Source organism: Microcebus murinus, chromosome 10 (assembly GCF_040939455.1).
Source record: "Microcebus murinus isolate Inina chromosome 10, M.murinus_Inina_mat1.0, whole genome shotgun sequence".
Classification (NCBI taxonomy): domain Eukaryota; kingdom Metazoa; phylum Chordata; class Mammalia; order Primates; family Cheirogaleidae; genus Microcebus; species Microcebus murinus.
The window spans coordinates 65,827,963-65,845,792 of record NC_134113.1 but is presented as its reverse complement, the minus strand read 5'-3'; the positions used below and the strand labels follow the sequence as shown (position 1 = coordinate 65,845,792).

Here is a 17,830-nt window from a genome sequence, read left to right as displayed (position 1 = left end):
TAAACTCAAAAACACAGAGAAATGGACACATTCCTGAAAACAAACTCTCAAGACTCAATCAGGAAGAAATAGAAATTTGAACAGAGCAATAACAAGCAGTAAGATTGAAGCAGCAATAATCTTCCAATAAAAAAGCCCTAGACCAGATGGATTCACAGTTGAATTTTACCAGACCTACAAAAAAGAGCTACTAACCATACTGCAGAAATTCCATAAATTCAAGAAGGAGGGAATCCTACCCAACTCATTCTATGAAGCCAGTATCACGTGGATACCAAAGCCAGGAAAAGACACAACAACAACAAAAAGAAAACTACAGACCAATATGCCTTATGAATATAGATGCAAAAATCCTCAATAAAATACTAGCAAACCAAATTCAACAGCACATCAAAAAATAACCCACTATGACCAAGTGGGCTTCATCCCACAGATGCAAGGATGGGTCAACATATATAAATCAATAACTGTGATTTACCACATACAGAAACAAACACAACGACCATACAAATCATCTCAATAGATGCAGAAAGGAATCTGACAAAATTCAGCACCATTTTGTGATAAAAACCTTCAACAAACCAGGCATAGAAGGAATATATCTCAAAATTATTAAAGCCATATATGACAAACCCATAGCCAACATCATACTGAACAGTGAAAAGTTGAAAGCATTCTCTCTGTGAACTGGAATAAGACAAGGGTGCCCACTGTCACCACTTCTACTCAACATAGTGCTGGAAGTCCTAGCCAGAGCAATCAGGCAAGCAAAGGAAATAAAGAGTATCCAAATCAGGAAAGAGGTGGTCAAATTATTGCTTTTTGTTGATGATGGGATCTTATATCTAGAAAACCCCAAAGACTTCACTCCACCAAGAGACTCCTGGAATTGATAAACAAAGTCGGCAAAGTCTCAGGTTACAAAATCAACGTACACAAATCAGAAGCATTTCTGTACACCAATAACAGTAGAGAGTCAATTCAAGGACTCAATACCATTCACAACATATACAAAGAATAGAATACTTAACTCACTTAGAACAGCTGACAATGATAAATTCATTTTTTTAATAATGTAGAAAAATTTCTACTTATTTTAATATCTGCATATTTATAATAATTTTTATAAAGGCACAACTGAATAAAACCTTTATAGTTTCAATCTAAAATGTCTTTATAAAGTTTACATTGAATACTTTTATAAAGCTAATACTTGAATATTTTTATAAACTTTTATTCCCATTCCATATTTACTACTTCATTTTATAAAATTAAATCCTAAAATGGAGATACATGAATTAATTCTCAAAGAAATTATCTCCATTTCATTCATTGTATCCATTTTCTTAACATTTGTTTCCTCCATGCCTTCCTTAAATATCACACTTCCTCCTACCAGTCTCATGAAATTATGTTCTTCAAGGTTAACAACTATTAATCACCAAATCTTCTATTTTTTCTCATTAATTATGATTTCTTATAACATATTTCTCTTTTGATTTCCATGAACCTGCCCTTTCATATCAAATTCCTACCATTCCTTCAATATCCAGCTCCAATCACACTATTTCATCTTGATTAATCTTAATTCATCTTAATAGAAATATGTACTAAAAACATCTTATGTAATAAGGAACCAAAAATTCAGAGAATAAGTCTCATATTATTTAATATCTATACTATTTATTTAGACTGTCATGCCATCTTAACTGTCACTTAACCATGAGCCAGGTAGTTTATATGCTCTTTGAATTTAGAAACCTCATATTTCCTTTATATCTCCTAGCAGAGTATCATGAACATAGTAAGCATACTCTGCTTGATGAATGAGTACAATACATAAATTCTCAAGACATTACCATGTAAGTTCACTTAGATTTCATTAAGACACACTATTAAAAATATAGTCTTATGTTAAGAATTATCTCAAAGATGTAGGATTATTCAAGATATTAAGAAATTGATTGCTTCAGTGTTTTATATCATCCTTGCCTTGATTTACAGCAAACTATAATTTATATTTTCAAACACCTGCATGTTTATTTAATTATCTATGTACTATACTATATAAAAGTATGCTCTAATAAGACCTTCACCAATCTTTATTTATTTTAAATTAAATTTTATTTTTTTTGAGACAGAGTCTCGCTTTGTTGCCCAGGCTAGAGTGAGTGCCGTGGTGTCAGCCTAGCTCACAGCAACCTCAAACTCCTGGGCTCAAGCAATCATCCTGCCTCAGCCTCCCAAGTAGCTGGGACTACAGGCATGAGCCACCATGCCTGGCTAATTTTCTTTTCTATATATATTAGTTGGCCAATTAATTTCTTTCTATTTATAGTAGAGATGGGGTCTTGCTCTTGCTCAGGCTGGTTTCAAACTCCTGGCCTCGAGCAATCCGCCGCCTCGGCCTACCATAGTGCTAGGATTATAGGCGTGAGCCACTGTGCCCGGCCTTCACCAATCTTTAAACGAGTCACATAAGCCAAGATGACAAGGCACAGTACACAGAATTATAATTAAGGCCTAGGCAGAAACAGAATTTTGGACTCTATCATAAGATGTTAAATAATTTACAACTTTTAAATCATGTTCTGGGTTATTGTCTATATTTGTAAATGGTCAAACAATATTTATTCATTTTAAAATGTAGAAGCATTTTTAAGTAATTATTTCTAAGTTATAAATAAAAAAAATCCCTGCGCTTGCCAAATATAATTGAAAATATTTTTAGTAATATAGAATTTTTTTAAATACATTTTTTATTTTCCCTTTTGTTCTTAGAGATAGGGTCTTGCTATGTTGGCCAATCTGGTCTCAAACTCCTGGACCAAAGTCATACTCCCACCTCAACCTCCCAAGTAGCTGGGACTACAGGTGCATGCCACCATGCCTGGCCAAGAAATGTTCTTGAATGTCAATATTCAAAAGTACTATTCTAGTCATTTAACCAATTAGCAAAGAAAATTTTAAATTTTAAGGTAAGGAGAATCATTACCTTCAGAAAGAAATGATTGGCTCCTTATTTTCCATCCCAATGAAGGCAAGAGAAACTGAGACATATATTCCTTAATTTAAATATTATATTATCCCAATTGTAAATTGTAATTACAAGTATTATTGTGACATTTTACAGAACCTATTTATAAAAACTGTATTATATTATTTTATAAAAATATTTTTAAATGTACAGTATATAAGAGAAATGGGCACAATTTAAAATCATATTGCATATTTAGACATATTACAAGCTACATTATGTCCTCTTTATTCCCCCTTCAACAAATAACAATTATAAATGGTAAAGACCCAACAGAGTATGGTTAGCACACAAGCTAAGTATTGGTACTACTAGTGAAAAAACTAAGATCACAATGAATGCACCTTATGTAACTAATGTACCAAATTTAAACAGAAATGTAGAATATCACACCTTATTATTTCCATAGGCCATATCCATTGCTTCTAGAGATAAGGAGCAAAGCGCATTTATTAAATGATGCAATGACACGTCATCAAGATACCTAAAATGAAAATTAAGAAATATGATTTTTGATCTTAAATATGTAGCTAATAACAATGTTTTTATCAATTTAAAAAACTGACTCTTACTGTGAGCTTTCAAACAATCTTGAAAGTATGTTGGAAATGACTGGTAAATCTGTCATCACTGCTGTTGTTAGAACCTAAGAGAAGAATACAATTAAATATAACATATGACATTTTAGGAAGCACTAATTAGGTAAGGAGGACTAGAACTTACTGTACTGGGTCCTTCTACAGCTCGCCCAGGTTTCAAGGCACCACCACTACCAGGTTTTAATCCCAGAATCCACACAAGATGCTATAAAATTTAAAAAAAAAAATCAAAATAAAAAACATTATAAAACTATAAAAATTCTAATAACTAAAATTAAAATCAGTAGTAATTTCTAGTAACTAAAATTGAAATCAGTAGATTTCTAATAACTAAAATTAAAAACAGTAATTAACATTCATATAAAATTTTGCCAAACACAGGCAATAGAACTTAGGTCATTATGAGAAGCACTCTATCACACATCCTATGAGTCATGTCTTTTTTTTCCTTTCCAACTTTCCATTTTTCATACTTACTATCTATTCCCTAGGCCTGCCTAAAGCACAAATAGGCACTGCTTAGGTTAACTGATGGCAATTACATATAAAAGCAACACTGACTTCTGACCCAAACACAATAACATACCTGAAGAGTTGCCAAGACAAGTTGCCATGATGTTCCAAGAACAGCCCCATGGCAGTGTGCCAAATTAAGTAAAGTCCTCATACACTGGATATTTTTGGAAGTTAGCTATAGTTAAAAAAAAAGGATATATTTTCAAGAACTTTTATGCATTCTTGAAAATTAAAAGCTTGTAAACCAGCATTAATGTATTAAAGGATTTAAAATTTAAAAAAAATTAAGAAAATAAGTTTGGAGGGTTTTATAAGGAACAAAGTTATTTGATTAAAAGTTGTGTTATCATATTGGTTACACTATGTCAAATATATAAACTAGTTTCTTCTAAATATACCACCCAGGTAACAGAAAGTAAATAAGTGTGTTTTGGCAAACACAGAGAAAGGGTACAACAGGTTCCTTGATAGTTAACTGGTAACCATGAAAAAAAACAAGTATATTACCATTACTGTCCCTTGAGGCTGGACTGCTAGAGGTTGACCCACTGCCACAACTTGCTGGTGAGACTCACTTGATGGACTTATCATCATAACACTTTGGCCCTGAATGGAATATGCTAGAAGACAAAGGAAAGCCTGAATAATTAAATAATACTGTTTATATTTCATTCAAAGTAACATTATATTTTAAAATAACTTGCTTAAACCAAGTTCAGCCATAACACTTATTAAATATCAGTAATACCTACTACCCATACACAGTTTTAAAACTCATGAGTTGTAAAAATCAAGTCAAGTATATATTAAATAATTTTTTAGATGACTTATAAAATTTTTTAAACTTTAGATTTCTTCATAAGCAAAAGAGAAATAAGAAACATTAAGTACCTTAAACATGTATTCCTGATACACTTTTCTAGTTAGAGATAACACATTTTCAGCTTGAAAACTGAATTATCACATTGGAATTTATTAATATATTACATGTAGCAAACTTGAGTGCTTTTGAATGTCAGCTTACCCTAAGAGGATGCACACATTATTGTTCTACTAGTTCCATAAAAAAATAACAATCACCATTTATTTCAATAGTATGTTTTAGTTTACAGATTTATTTTATCCTCACAATTATTATTTAAATTGGTATTACAGGAGGTTGATTATCCCTTATCTGAAATGCTAAAGACCAGAAGTATTTCAGATTTCAAATTTTTCAGGATTTTAGAATATTTGCATTATCATTTATACATGTATTTGCATAATACATTTGTAAATACTTATATTTGCATTATATATTATTGAATGAACACTTCCCTGAGCATCCATGTGGGCAATCAAAAATTTTTGGGTTTTGGAGCATTTTGGATTTCAGATTAGACATACTTGACCTATTAATATATTATTCCCCCCCTGTCTTTGCTTTAAAGAGATGGAAGAAATTAAAACTCAGGGACATTAACTTCCCTAATGTCACACAGTTAATGAGTGCAACAGCAGAGGCTTAAACTTGGAATGTCTATAATCATTTCTCTATACCATGTCACCCCACTAGATGAAAAAAACTTTGAGTAAGCTTAAGTCTTACATTTGTTGGAAAGCGTAGCTGCAGTAGTGGTATTCAATACAGTAAGAGCATAATGGGGAGGTAGGGAACCTTTGCATATTGCAGTTATAAAGGCATCTCTTGAAGTTACAAGGCCCAGTCTTCCACAAAGAGCAGCCATAGTCAGTTCAGCTTTTAAAATATTCTCAGTGGCAGCTTCATCTGTGCTGAAAAGAAAGTATTTTATTTAATCCGATTAACTTATTTTTAATTATATTGTCAAACATGATGTAAAACAAAGTATTCAGTGAAGTTTTAAGAAAATCTACATAAAATTATGAAAATATTATCAATATACTTAAGAAGTAATTTTAGCTAATTAACATAATATCTGAAAATCTGAACTGAGTAAAAGCAATGTACAATACATATATATTTAATATTGAAGAAAATGATCAAGAACACAAAGATTTAACTTAACATATAAAACATTTTAAAGGCCGGGCGTCAGGCTGCTCAGACGCACGGCGTGTCTCCACCTCGGCTTCCGGCTGCGGGAGCCGCAGGGAGGACGCCGGTTAAAAAAAAAAAAAAAAAAAAAAGAAAAAAAAAAAAAAAAAAAAAAAGGCCGGGCGTGGTGGCTCACGCTTGTAATCCTAGCACTCTGGGAGGCCGAGGCGGGCGGATTGCTCAAGGTCAGGAGTTCAAAACCAGCCTGAGCAAGACCCTATCTCTACTATAAAAATAGAAAGAAATTAATTGACCAACTAATATATATAGAAAAAATTAGCCGGCATGGTGGCGCGTGCCTGTAGTCCCAGCTACTCGGGAGGCTGAGGCAGTAGGATTGCTTGAGCCCAGGAGTTTGAGGTTGCTGTGAGCTAGGCTGACGCCACGGCACTCACTCTAGCCTGGGCAACAAAGCGAGACTCTGTCTCAAAAAAAAAAAAAAAAAAAGATTTTAAAATTAGTAAATTCTTTAATCCTAAAGAAAAACATCAAAGAAATTGAATATATCATCATCATTGCAAAAGTAATAGTAAGTCTTGAAATGAAAAAGGCATTTCTATAATTTTATGACTGTATGTTCCAGTAAAATACCGTGACAACAATTCTGGCAAGGGGGCAGGACAAGGACAGGATGAGGGAGGCAGATGGCAGAAAAAGAATAATGTTTCACACATATAAAAACTAATGTGAGGAAACAATTTTGGGGACAAATTTAAGTAAACCATTTTAATGGATTTTTTTTTCTTTTTGTAACTGACACAATACAAAGACTTAATACCTGGCATCAAGAAGGAGTGAGAGTGCAGCAAGAAGACCACACCAGCAGGCATTCACCATTTCTTCCCAAACAGCTCTACTAACTTAATAGAAAAAAAACATTATACAATGTCAAATATTTATCAATAAGTCAAATTCTAAAATCTCCTCAGCCATTTGACAGTATGTCAAATATTCCATGAACAACTCATTTATTACATACTGAGCTCAATATTCAGAATATATCTGAAAAAAACGAAAACTTAGAAGCCATACTATAGTTTCAGACTTTAAGAAGTTTTAAAATACATTGTTTTAAAATATCTATGGTAAGATCTTTCTGTACACAAATTAACTGGTATCTTTTTTTGAAAAATATATTAGTTCCTATTTCCTTCCCCTTCATCAAGCCAAACTTTCAGCCTGTGTGACCAGGTCGGAGTGAGGGTGGGGTAGGGTGCAGTGTGACAAGCTAGCTCAGCCAGGAGATTAGTTACACATATTGGAAATAAAACAAATAAGTAAATACATTTAGCAAAATGGGATCGAGTTCCTCAGTGTTGGAGAAGGGAATTACTAATACAGAAAGTTAAAATAAACCTCTGGTTATTGAGTTGGAATTTGAGAAATTGGTGTGATGTCACAGTGTTCAATATAAATACAGAAAGATATATTTTAAAAATGTGGAGAGATATGTGCTTGTGTGTATGCATGTGTGTGCATATTTCCTATCCAAGCACCAAGAGGCATATCTAGTACTCATGTGGTAGATATAATACTATTTTCTGCTAAAAGGAACCAGGGCTCCTTGGAAAAATGAATTACACGTGGGCTGGATAAGAAACATCCAAGATCAGTTTGGAACACCTTGTTCTATCAAATAGTAAGGAAGTATTTAAAGAATGTCAAGAGGACACAGGGACCAGCTTGAAAAGGGTCCCAGTGGCCATGTCAGAAACAATCTGAGCATCAAACCAAATAATGATAGTCAAAGATCGTAATCCTTTGAATAAAATAGGAACCCATAAATCTAAATGAATAATTTTTTTTTACCTGGCAATGTAGATAAATAAATGAATAAATTTTTAAAAATAAAAAAAATGGGCTGGGCACGGTGGCTCACGCCTGTAATCCTAGCACTCTGGGAGGCCGAGGCGGGCGGATTGCTCAAGGTCAGGGGTTCGAGACCAGCTTGAGCAACAGCAAGACCCCATCTCTACTAAAAACAGAAAGAAATTAATTGGCCAACTAAAAATACATAGAAAAAATAGCCAGGCATGGTGGCACATGCCTGTAGTTCCAGCTACTGAGGAGGCTGGGGCAGAAGGATCACTTGAGTCCAGGAGTTTGAGGTTGTTGGGAGCTAGGCTGACGCCATGGCATTCTAGCCAAGGCAACAGAGTGAGACTCTGCCACAAAAAATAAATAAATAAATAAATAAAATGGAGAAGGAAAATCATTCTTTTCCAGCACATGTCTGGAAGTATTTCTCCACAAAAAGTTAATAATTAGCTTTACACTGAAGAAACTAGGCTGATATTATATTAATCAAATAATAAAAGTGAATGAGATAAATTGTATTGTATGTTTCCTAATTTACTGATACAATAAATACAACAAAGGAACATTTCTATGCTAGTCCTGCCAAAAATGGATTGAATTTAATTTTGAAGGAAGATAAGATAAACTTAAGTTGACTAGTCTGTACTCTTCAAAAACATCAAGGTCATATAAAACAAGAAAAACTAAGAAACTGTTCCAGATTGAAGCAAAGTATAGATACATGGCAACTAAATTCAACACATGATCCTGGAATATAAAGGACATTACTGAGGCAACTGGCAAAATTTGAATGAGATCTGGCATTAGGTGATAATATTGGATCAATATTAAATTTCTGATGGTGATTGTACTGTGGTACATAGGAACTGTTCTTATTTTGAGAAAATACACATTATAGTTTTAAAGGGTACCATATCTACAACTTATTCTCAAATAAGTCAGAAAAAAGTATAGTCATATGCATATAAATAGAATTGTACAGTAGGTAAAAGTAATAAAATGTTAACAATTGAGAAATCGGGGTATATGGGAATAAGAATATATGGGAACTCTTATTTTTGCAAATTTTCTGTAAATTTGAAATTATTTCAAAATAAAAATTAAAAATACAGAATCATAATATTATACCTATTTCCTTATCCATTTGGTCTGATGTTGACTGTAAATCTTGCTGTTCTGAGGATTGTGTTGGTGAAGAAGCTTCTTCAGTGGTAGTTTGACATTCTGTTTCAATCTCTCCTAACTCTCCTTCAATCATAGTAGTGATTCCACGAACAAGATCTAGCAAACAATGGAATGCCACAGACATGGCATAACCTTCTGGTATAGTAGGGGGCTCCACTTTGTCCAACATTTCTAGGCTGAAATTGTGAAAAAAAAAAGAATACTAATGAGCAACCACAATATGAAAATATAACTACTTCCATAATTTGTAGGAAATTAAGATAAACAGAATAGCAAAATACAAAGGGACATTACCTAGTTTGTTTCATTTGGAGAAGGGATCCCTTCATGGTATTCTATTAATAAAAACTAATTAGAAAATTTAAAGCCTGACCACTTCCATAACTAATTATTTTAATAATTTACTTCTTGCTTCTCCCCCAAGTGGTAGCAATATTTTCATTAATTGTTGATATTAGAAAAACAAAAACTTATATACAAAATATAGTAAGACTTAGATTATAAAACTTCTCAAACTCTGACTTAAACTTAGATGTTTTTAAAATAAGGTGCTATAAAATCAAATCACTCCTAAAAAGAGGAAATTCTTTTACACTGGGGAAAAGTTTACCATTTATCTGTAAGATACCCAGCTCACCTATCCTCTCAGATACAATTTGCCAACAGGGTGAGAATAATACTTAGAGCAAGAGTGTTTCAGTTTTAAATTGCAGAACACAGCTTGGGACTCTACTTTTTTTTTTTTTTTTTACACACATCATCTAAGTCCTCACAAAAACTGTAAGAGACACAGAAAATGAAACTGAGGGTTAAGGTGATATGATTATTATTTTTTTTTTTTTGAGACAGAGTCTCACTTTGTTGTCCAGGCTAGAGTGAGTGCTGTGGCGTCAGCCTAGCTCACAGCAACCTCAAACTCCTGGGCTCAAGCGATCCTCCTGCCTCAGCCTCCCGAGTAGCTGGGACTACAGGCATGCGCCACCATGCCCGGCTAATTTTTTATATATATATTAGTTGGCCAATTAATTTCTTTCTATTTATAGTAGAGACGGGGTCTCGCTCTTGCTCAGGCTGGTTTTGAACTCCTGACCTTGAGCAATCCGCCCGCCTCGGCCTCCCAAGAGCTAGGATTACAGGCGTGAGCCACAGCGCCCGGCCTAAGGTGATATGATTATTAATAAGCAGTTTTTAAGTCTGACTTTAACGCCTCCCATTTAACCACTAATATGTGTCAACACTGAGCATTTTAAAATGTATGTAATTATTAGTAATATATTTATACTATTGATCAAGAAATTTAAGCTCAAATATAATGATAAAGTTTATGGGTTTACTCTTTAGCAGGCAAATTAGTGTTAGAGGGCCACATACCAAATAAATCAGTGCTTAAAACACCAGTTAAATTCCTGTTCTCAAACAACATGTGTTCTAGTGGCAAAATAATATATCTAAAACAGATAAAATAATCTGAAACATCAGAAACTCTAATTCCCAAATTCTATGGTACAAACTTTAAGCATTTGAATAGTTAAGAAAAAAAGGTAATTTAGATTTTATACCACGAACCTAACAAAATACAAAAACAAAACACAAAAAACAAAACACATACTTTCTTACCTCATTGCTTCACTAATATTTTATCAGAATTATTGCATAAATTCCACTTTTAGATAAAAATGTAACCATTTAAACATTTTAAACTTATGGTCAAATTGTAAAAACTGTCATTAGCCCAACTTTGAAGGAATCTATAGTGTAATAAATATGAAAGAATATAATGCCACCAATACTTATGTCAAAACTACTTCTATCTACATACCACCGAAGTTTTCAAGTTCTTAATACTTAAGAAGTAAAAAAAAAAATAACGTAAGACTGTATGTATGCCTTCAAAAAAATGAAAATCTTTTTTTTTTTTGAGACAGAGTCTCACTTTATTGTCCAGGCTAGAGTGAATGCCATGGCGTCAGCCTAGCTCACAACAACCTCAAACTCCTGGGCTCAAGTGATCCTCCTGCCTCAGCCTCCCGAGTAGCTGGGACTACAGGCATGTGCCACCATGCCAGGCTAATTTTTTTTTATATATATATCAGTTGGCCAATTAATTTCTTTCTATTTATAGTAGAGATGGGGTCTCGCTCTTGCTCAGGCTGGTTTTGAACTCCTGACCTCGAGCAATCCGCCCGCCTCGGCCTCCCAGAGAGCTAGGATTACAGGCGTGAGCCACCACGCCCGGCTGAAAATCATTTTATATTGAACCTCACAATAAATTACTGAAAGACGCCAGTTCAACAGGTAAGCTCCAATGTGAACACACTAACCCATGTATGAAAGAACACCCAATATTTTCTGGATATTTATGATTTCAGAAGTAATTTTAGTGTATAGCACTAAAAAAATCTATTTATACATTTCTTTAAAGATTTAATCCTAACCTACCTTCCTTCCTTCCTTCCTTCCTTCCTTCCTTCCTTCCTTCCTTCCTTCCTTCCTTCCTTCCTTCCTTCCTTCCTTCCTTCCTCCCTCCCTCCCTTCTTCCCTCCCTTCCTTCTCTTTTCTCTTTTTTTCTCTCTCCCCCTATTTATACATTTCTTTAAAGATTTAATCCTAACCTACCTACCTACCTTCCTTCCTTCCTTCCTTCCTTCCTTCCTTCCTTCCTTCCTTCCTTCCTTCCTTCCTTCCTTCCTTCCTCCCTCCCTCCCTCCCTCCCTTCTCTTTTCTCTCCCCCCCCCCTCCTGGGCTCAAGGGATCCTTCTGCCTCAGCCTCCTGAGTAGGTGGGACTACAGGCATGCACCACCATGCCCGGCTAATTTTTTCTATATATTTGTTTAGTTGGCCAATTAATTTCTTTCTATTTTTAGTAGAGACGGGATCTTGCTCTTGCTCAGGCTGGTTTCGAACTCTTTACCTTGAGCAATCCTCCCATCTCGGCATCCCAGAGTAGTAGGATTACAGGTGTGAGCCACCACACCTGGCCGATTTAGTCCTAACCTTATCTTAAAGATGAAAAAATTAAGATCAAGTAACATAAGTGCTACACTCAAAATGATAGTATTTAGTAGCAGCACCAATTAAAATCTAAGTCTCTGAAGTGATAAGGATTTAGCTTATCAATAAACAATTTGTTTTTAGACTTATGTTAATATATAATTTATATTAATAAAATATATATTAATAAAAAAAGCAGTGCTACAACCTGGCCAAGTATTTGCTCTTTCATGATTTATTTTTATTTTCCTTCCTCAAGCACACATCTTCACTCTCTCCCTTTTAATTATGTGTTTGCTTAGTATTATCTCCTCAGAGAGACCCATTCTGTCCCTATCTTCACCTTGGTCACTGTTTATCCCCTTTAATTTGTTTTCTTCAAAGAATTAACCACTACCCAAGGTTATATGTTTTTTGTGTGTCTTTATTTATTGATTATATCAGACACTATTAATAAAATCTAAGCTCCATGAAGGTAGGAATTTTGTTATGTTGGGTTTTTTTCAGATTGCAAAACGAGGCAGAAAAATGAACTAGATAATAATGTCTCCTGTAGTGCTAGAAACCTGATTCCTGTACAACTTGATTCACTGGTATACTCAAGTCATTACCTTTTTTATCAAGGCAAAACCTATATGAGACTAGGTAACTTCAGTATCTTACAAATGACTAAGAACAATAAATTTTAGTTAAAATTTCAGTCCCTTATAACTCTGTATTTTCACAATTTCAGGCAAAATAAATTTTAGGCATGGTAAAATATCACCATGATGATACAATGCAGACTGACATACCATAGAAACTTATGATCTTAACAAGTCACAGATTCTGTTTCACATTTATTTTTTTGAGCTGGGTCTTGCTACTGTGTTTCCCCGAAAATAAGACCTACCCATAAAATAAGCCCTAGCAGGATTTCTAAGCATTTGTGCAATATAAGCCCTACCCTGAAAATAAGACCTAGCGATGGGCGAGGCTACGTAGCGTATCTGCACAACCCATGCATTTCCTCTCGGAGCAGTAAAGACGATGAGCAGCCCTTCTCATCTGCCCCATGAGAGCTCTATTGCTGGACATAAGAGACTGGGGCCAATGGTTCTAAAGGAAATAGAGTCGCAAGAAATTCAGGATGGAATTCGGGGTTTGGAGAGTTATGATGATGTTCTACAAGAAGATGACCACTATATTTGAATAAATGTAGATTGTTGTAACATACTTAAAAAAAAAAAACACATCCTCTGAAAATAAGCCTGAGGGTGTCTTCTTGAGGAAAAATAAATATAAGACCCTGTCTTATTTTCGGGGAAACACAGTATCTATGTTGCTCAGGCTGGACTCAAGCTCCTGGGCTTAAATGATCCTCTCACCTCAGCCTTGCAAGTCTGTTTTATATTTTAAGTCTTTATTTACTGTCATCAGAATAGTGTTTTAATTACATATACCAATTACTCAAAATATATATGTAATTATATCATAGTAACAGCAGCAATGTTAACCCCCATGTAGTATTGATTGCTTTGTTTCTGTAAGCACTGTATTTTACTAGACTTAAGAAAAATCAGTAATATTTGCTGAATATGTATTTGTTAAACTGAAGTGGCTAATGAAAATGAACAATTAACAGATATGGAATCCATTAAACAATTATAAACTAAAGCTTTCGTGTTTTAAATCCTAACAATGTCATTAGCTAAACACTTAAAATAACTTTTCTTACATATAGGGATAAAAGAAATGAAGTGTTAAAAAAAAGGATTAACTAATTTACTGAAGGTAATTCACTTAATATTAGAAGACCTAAATCTATGGATTCTGAAACCAAGCCACATACTTAAACCAAAAAGCTGCACTGAATAAATTTTGTTTTATTATGTTATTAACAATCTATAAATAGCATAAAAGAAAACAAATAAAATTCAGTACTAGGTGAAATTTTCAAAATATGACAAAAGAAAATGAGCTCTAAAGTGCATTAAAAACACTGGGTCCAAAATTTAAAATATAATGCAGAGAGAAGCACTTTACGATTAAATATCATCCCTTATAAAACTATGTACTACTACTTACTAGGTTGCTTTAGCACTGCCTTGAACTGTTATAGTCAGAATAGGTATCCAAGTTCCTCGATATTCAAATGCTGGTAGCAAAGTAACACCTCCACCAATCCCCACCATTCCTGAGTTAGCTGGTGCTGAGACTGAGCCACCTGAATTATTGTTTCCTATTAGAGAAGGGGGGGAAAAACAAAGATATCAATTTATTACTTGATTACAGATCAATAATATTCAAACACCTTGCTGATCTTTAAAAATATTTTCTGTACTATCATAATGAGTATTGCACAAATAAATTTATCAATATTATTTTGTCTATTAGAGAGTCTCCCTATGTCCCCAAAATGCCATTTCCTTTTTTATATAAAAGCTACTAAAGTAAAAATACTGACAAATTTATTAGTATACCTCTTGTTAGACCACTTTTTATCAAAGGTGAAAATAAAGAATTAAAAAACCATCAATCTGATAATACAAAGCAGAAGAGAAAAAAGTTAGAGAGAAACAAGCCATATATTGATTACCAAATAAACTTAAACCATGTTAACCCCTTTTGTTAAAAGAGAGACTAATGGACCTCCTAAGATAGTAACTGTCTATATTCTTTCAAGAGAGGCATCAAATGAAGATTCTTTTAAAATGAATATCTGCATCTAAACTTTTATTCTTAAGTGATTAAAGGAACTGAAAGTATTAATGTAACAAAGAGGAGAACCTACTCTGGAAAGAAGTAAACACATTTGCTTTGTGAGATCGAATTATTCTTTAAGTGTAAATCTTTACTATTAATATATTTAGGTAATCCAAATTTCTCTAGTCACAGGATTTCTACAAAATGTTCTCTTAGAATAGTGGATATTGTAAATTATGGCAGAATATAATAAACAAAATGTGAATATGCCTTTACCAGCTTGGTTGGTTGTAGCAGGATTTCCAGTAGGAGGGACAAGAAACAAGGACTGGATAAAAGATCCCAGTGCATTCACAATATCACGAAAAACCTTGGTAGAATGCTGTTTCATATCATAGGACTGACAAAACGACCTGTAAAATAATTTTAAATGTTTCTGGGAAAAACATTTGAATGTATTAAAGATTTTTAACAATTTTTATAACAAGTGATACTGCTATAATTTCAATGATATACTCAAAAAACGTCTTCATTAGACCTGATTTTACTAATTTAGGAAAAAGGTTCAGATTGAGGTCTATATATATATACATATATATATAATACTCTGTTTTCTTTGTTTAGAAATATTTGAGAATACCTATATTCTTATATTCTTCTATATACTTATATTGAGAATGCTAATATTTGAGAATACTTAAATCCTACCTACTAATTTATTAACCTACTATTGGTTAATAAGCATTAACGTATCTATTTAACAAAATATCGCTGAAGTTTTACCTTAATAGCTGAGGCTGCACACAGAGTCTATGTATTGATTCCACTGCAACAGCTCGTAGCCACTGTGGTTTATCTGCATCCAGAAATTTCACCAGAAGTGACAGAAATATCTCACATTCAGTTACCTAAAAAGTATATAAGATTTTCTATAATATTTCTTTTAATCAAAAAGAAGAATTATAAATCACATTCTTGTTCTTAACTTAGTGCTGTCGATAAAACAATAAAGTCTTTAAGATTGGAAATAATTTTTTTTTTTTTTTTGAGACAGGGTACTCTGTCAACTAGGTTGGAGTACAGTGGTGTGATCATAGCTCACTGCAGCCTCAAACTCCTGGCCTCAAGCAATCCTCCTACCCCGACCTCACAACATACTGGGATTACAGGCATAAGCCACTGCACCAGCTCTAGATTTGAAATAAAATTTTTAATGGATAGTGGAGAAATAGAGAAGTGAAAAGTAGTTATATAAGAAAAAGTTGACAGTAAAAATCACAGTATCTCTCTAAATATATCCCTAAAAATGCTAGTGATCTGCTAACATGGTTAACCCTTTATCCTTACTTTTTAGAAAGCACAGTACACCATCATGCTATCTCCATTCCAGCAAATTGTCAGGTAGCATATACTATGTAAACTGCTGATAGGATGTATGTTCTACCCCTCAATAAATACCAGTTTTTCTCCACATTTTTTGCTGCTTAAGAAACAAAGAAGCAATAAGCCAAAGGATATAGTATACATTTTGTAGTACCAAAATGAGAAGGAAGTTGATAGGTGTAAGATACATAAAAGACTTAAAACAGGGCCTAGAACTGCTAATTACATGTTGGTTATTACCATTGTTGTTATTAATAGACCATTTTCTCAGCAAGCTTTTTATAAATAATGTTTAAAGCACATTCAAGGCATAATTCTTTACATGTCTGATGACTGAATGAACAAACAAAAAACTAACCAGTTTATTCAAAGGTAAGTGAACTGTTTCTTTTATTTATTACTTGAGGACACAGCAGGACCTCTGGGCGGTAAGAATTAAGCTGATCTCATGAATAATAAGCCAAATTGATCCTTGGTTCCATAGGAGATGCAGCAGGTTATTGGATGTTTAGCTGGGGGTGCCTCAAAATGAGTGAGCCATAATGTGGGACAAGGAATTTGGGAAATATAGTAGCCCTCAGGATTTTAGCCCAAAGGCTTACCTATTGGTATTTTCTAATGCCTTTCATTATCTTTAACTGGATGTTTAAAAGTAGCTTTCATGATAGGAGGGAGAACTAAAAACCATCTTATCCTTAGACTACTTAAGATTTTGAAAGTCGTAAGGCAGAGGTGTGTACTGTTCTTAACATGATATTGTTCAGTTTAAAACAACTAGGTCAGAAATCAGATGGCGCAGCCTCTTCATCCAGCAACTCTGTGGATGAGAACAGCTATGTAGCCTTTTTTTCTTTCTTTTTTTTTTTTTTGAGACAGAGTCGCATTTTGTTGCCCAGGCTACAGTCCTGTGGTGTCAGCCTAGCTCACAGTAACCTCAAACTCCTGGGCTCAAGCAATCCTACTGCCTGAGCCTCCTGAGTAGCTGAGACTACAGGCATGCGCCACCATGCCAGCTAATTTTTTCTATATATTTTCAGTTGGCCAATTAATTTCTTTCTATTTTTAGTAAAGACGGGGTCTCTCTCTTGGTCAGGCTGGACTCAAACTCCTGACCTTGAGCAATCCTCCTGCGTCGGCTTCTCAGAGTGCTAGGATAACAGGCATAAGCCAGCATGCCCGGCCTACTTTGTATTTTCTTGAAACTTTTTGCATAAATATTCATCAGGGATATTGATCTGTAGTTTTCTTGTAGTATCTTTGGCTTTGGTATCAGGGTAATGCTGAACTCATAAAATGAGTTTGGAAGTGTTCTCTCCTCTTCAATTCTTTGCAGTTTGAGAAGGACTGATGTTAATTCTTCTTTCAATGTTTTGTAGAACTCTCCAGTGAAGACATCTGGTCCTGGGCTTTTCTTTGTTGGAAGGTTTTTGATTATTGATTCACTCTCCTTACTAGTTATAGATCTGTTTAAATTTTTTATTGTGATTCAGTCTTGGTAAGTTGTATGTTTCTAAGAATTTAATCATTTCTTCCAGGTTATCTAATTTGTTGGCATATAA

The 17,830-nt window shown here is 33.9% G+C and overlaps 1 protein-coding gene across 4 annotated transcripts in view; it reads right to left on the bottom strand.

The window, feature by feature from the left end:
- Positions 1 to 17,830, bottom strand: part of MON2 (MON2 regulator of endosome-to-Golgi trafficking) — a 106,146-nt gene that overhangs the window by 50,995 nt on the left and 37,321 nt on the right. For all 4 annotated transcript variants that reach the window (XM_012782366.2, XM_012782368.2, XM_076007455.1 and 1 more), the window contains exons 9-19: positions 15,672 to 15,796; positions 15,165 to 15,301; positions 14,271 to 14,424; positions 9,155 to 9,387; positions 6,987 to 7,068; positions 5,741 to 5,925; positions 4,660 to 4,772; positions 4,223 to 4,327; positions 3,761 to 3,841; positions 3,610 to 3,683; positions 3,431 to 3,521 (exon numbers count right to left, since the gene is read on the bottom strand). In XM_012782366.2, the coding sequence (XP_012637820.1) occupies positions 3,431 to 3,521; positions 3,610 to 3,683; positions 3,761 to 3,841; positions 4,223 to 4,327; positions 4,660 to 4,772; positions 5,741 to 5,925; positions 6,987 to 7,068; positions 9,155 to 9,387; positions 14,271 to 14,424; positions 15,165 to 15,301; positions 15,672 to 15,796 (1,380 nt within the window). The remainder of the gene's footprint in view (positions 1 to 3,430; positions 3,522 to 3,609; positions 3,684 to 3,760; positions 3,842 to 4,222; positions 4,328 to 4,659; positions 4,773 to 5,740; positions 5,926 to 6,986; positions 7,069 to 9,154; positions 9,388 to 14,270; positions 14,425 to 15,164; positions 15,302 to 15,671; positions 15,797 to 17,830) is intronic.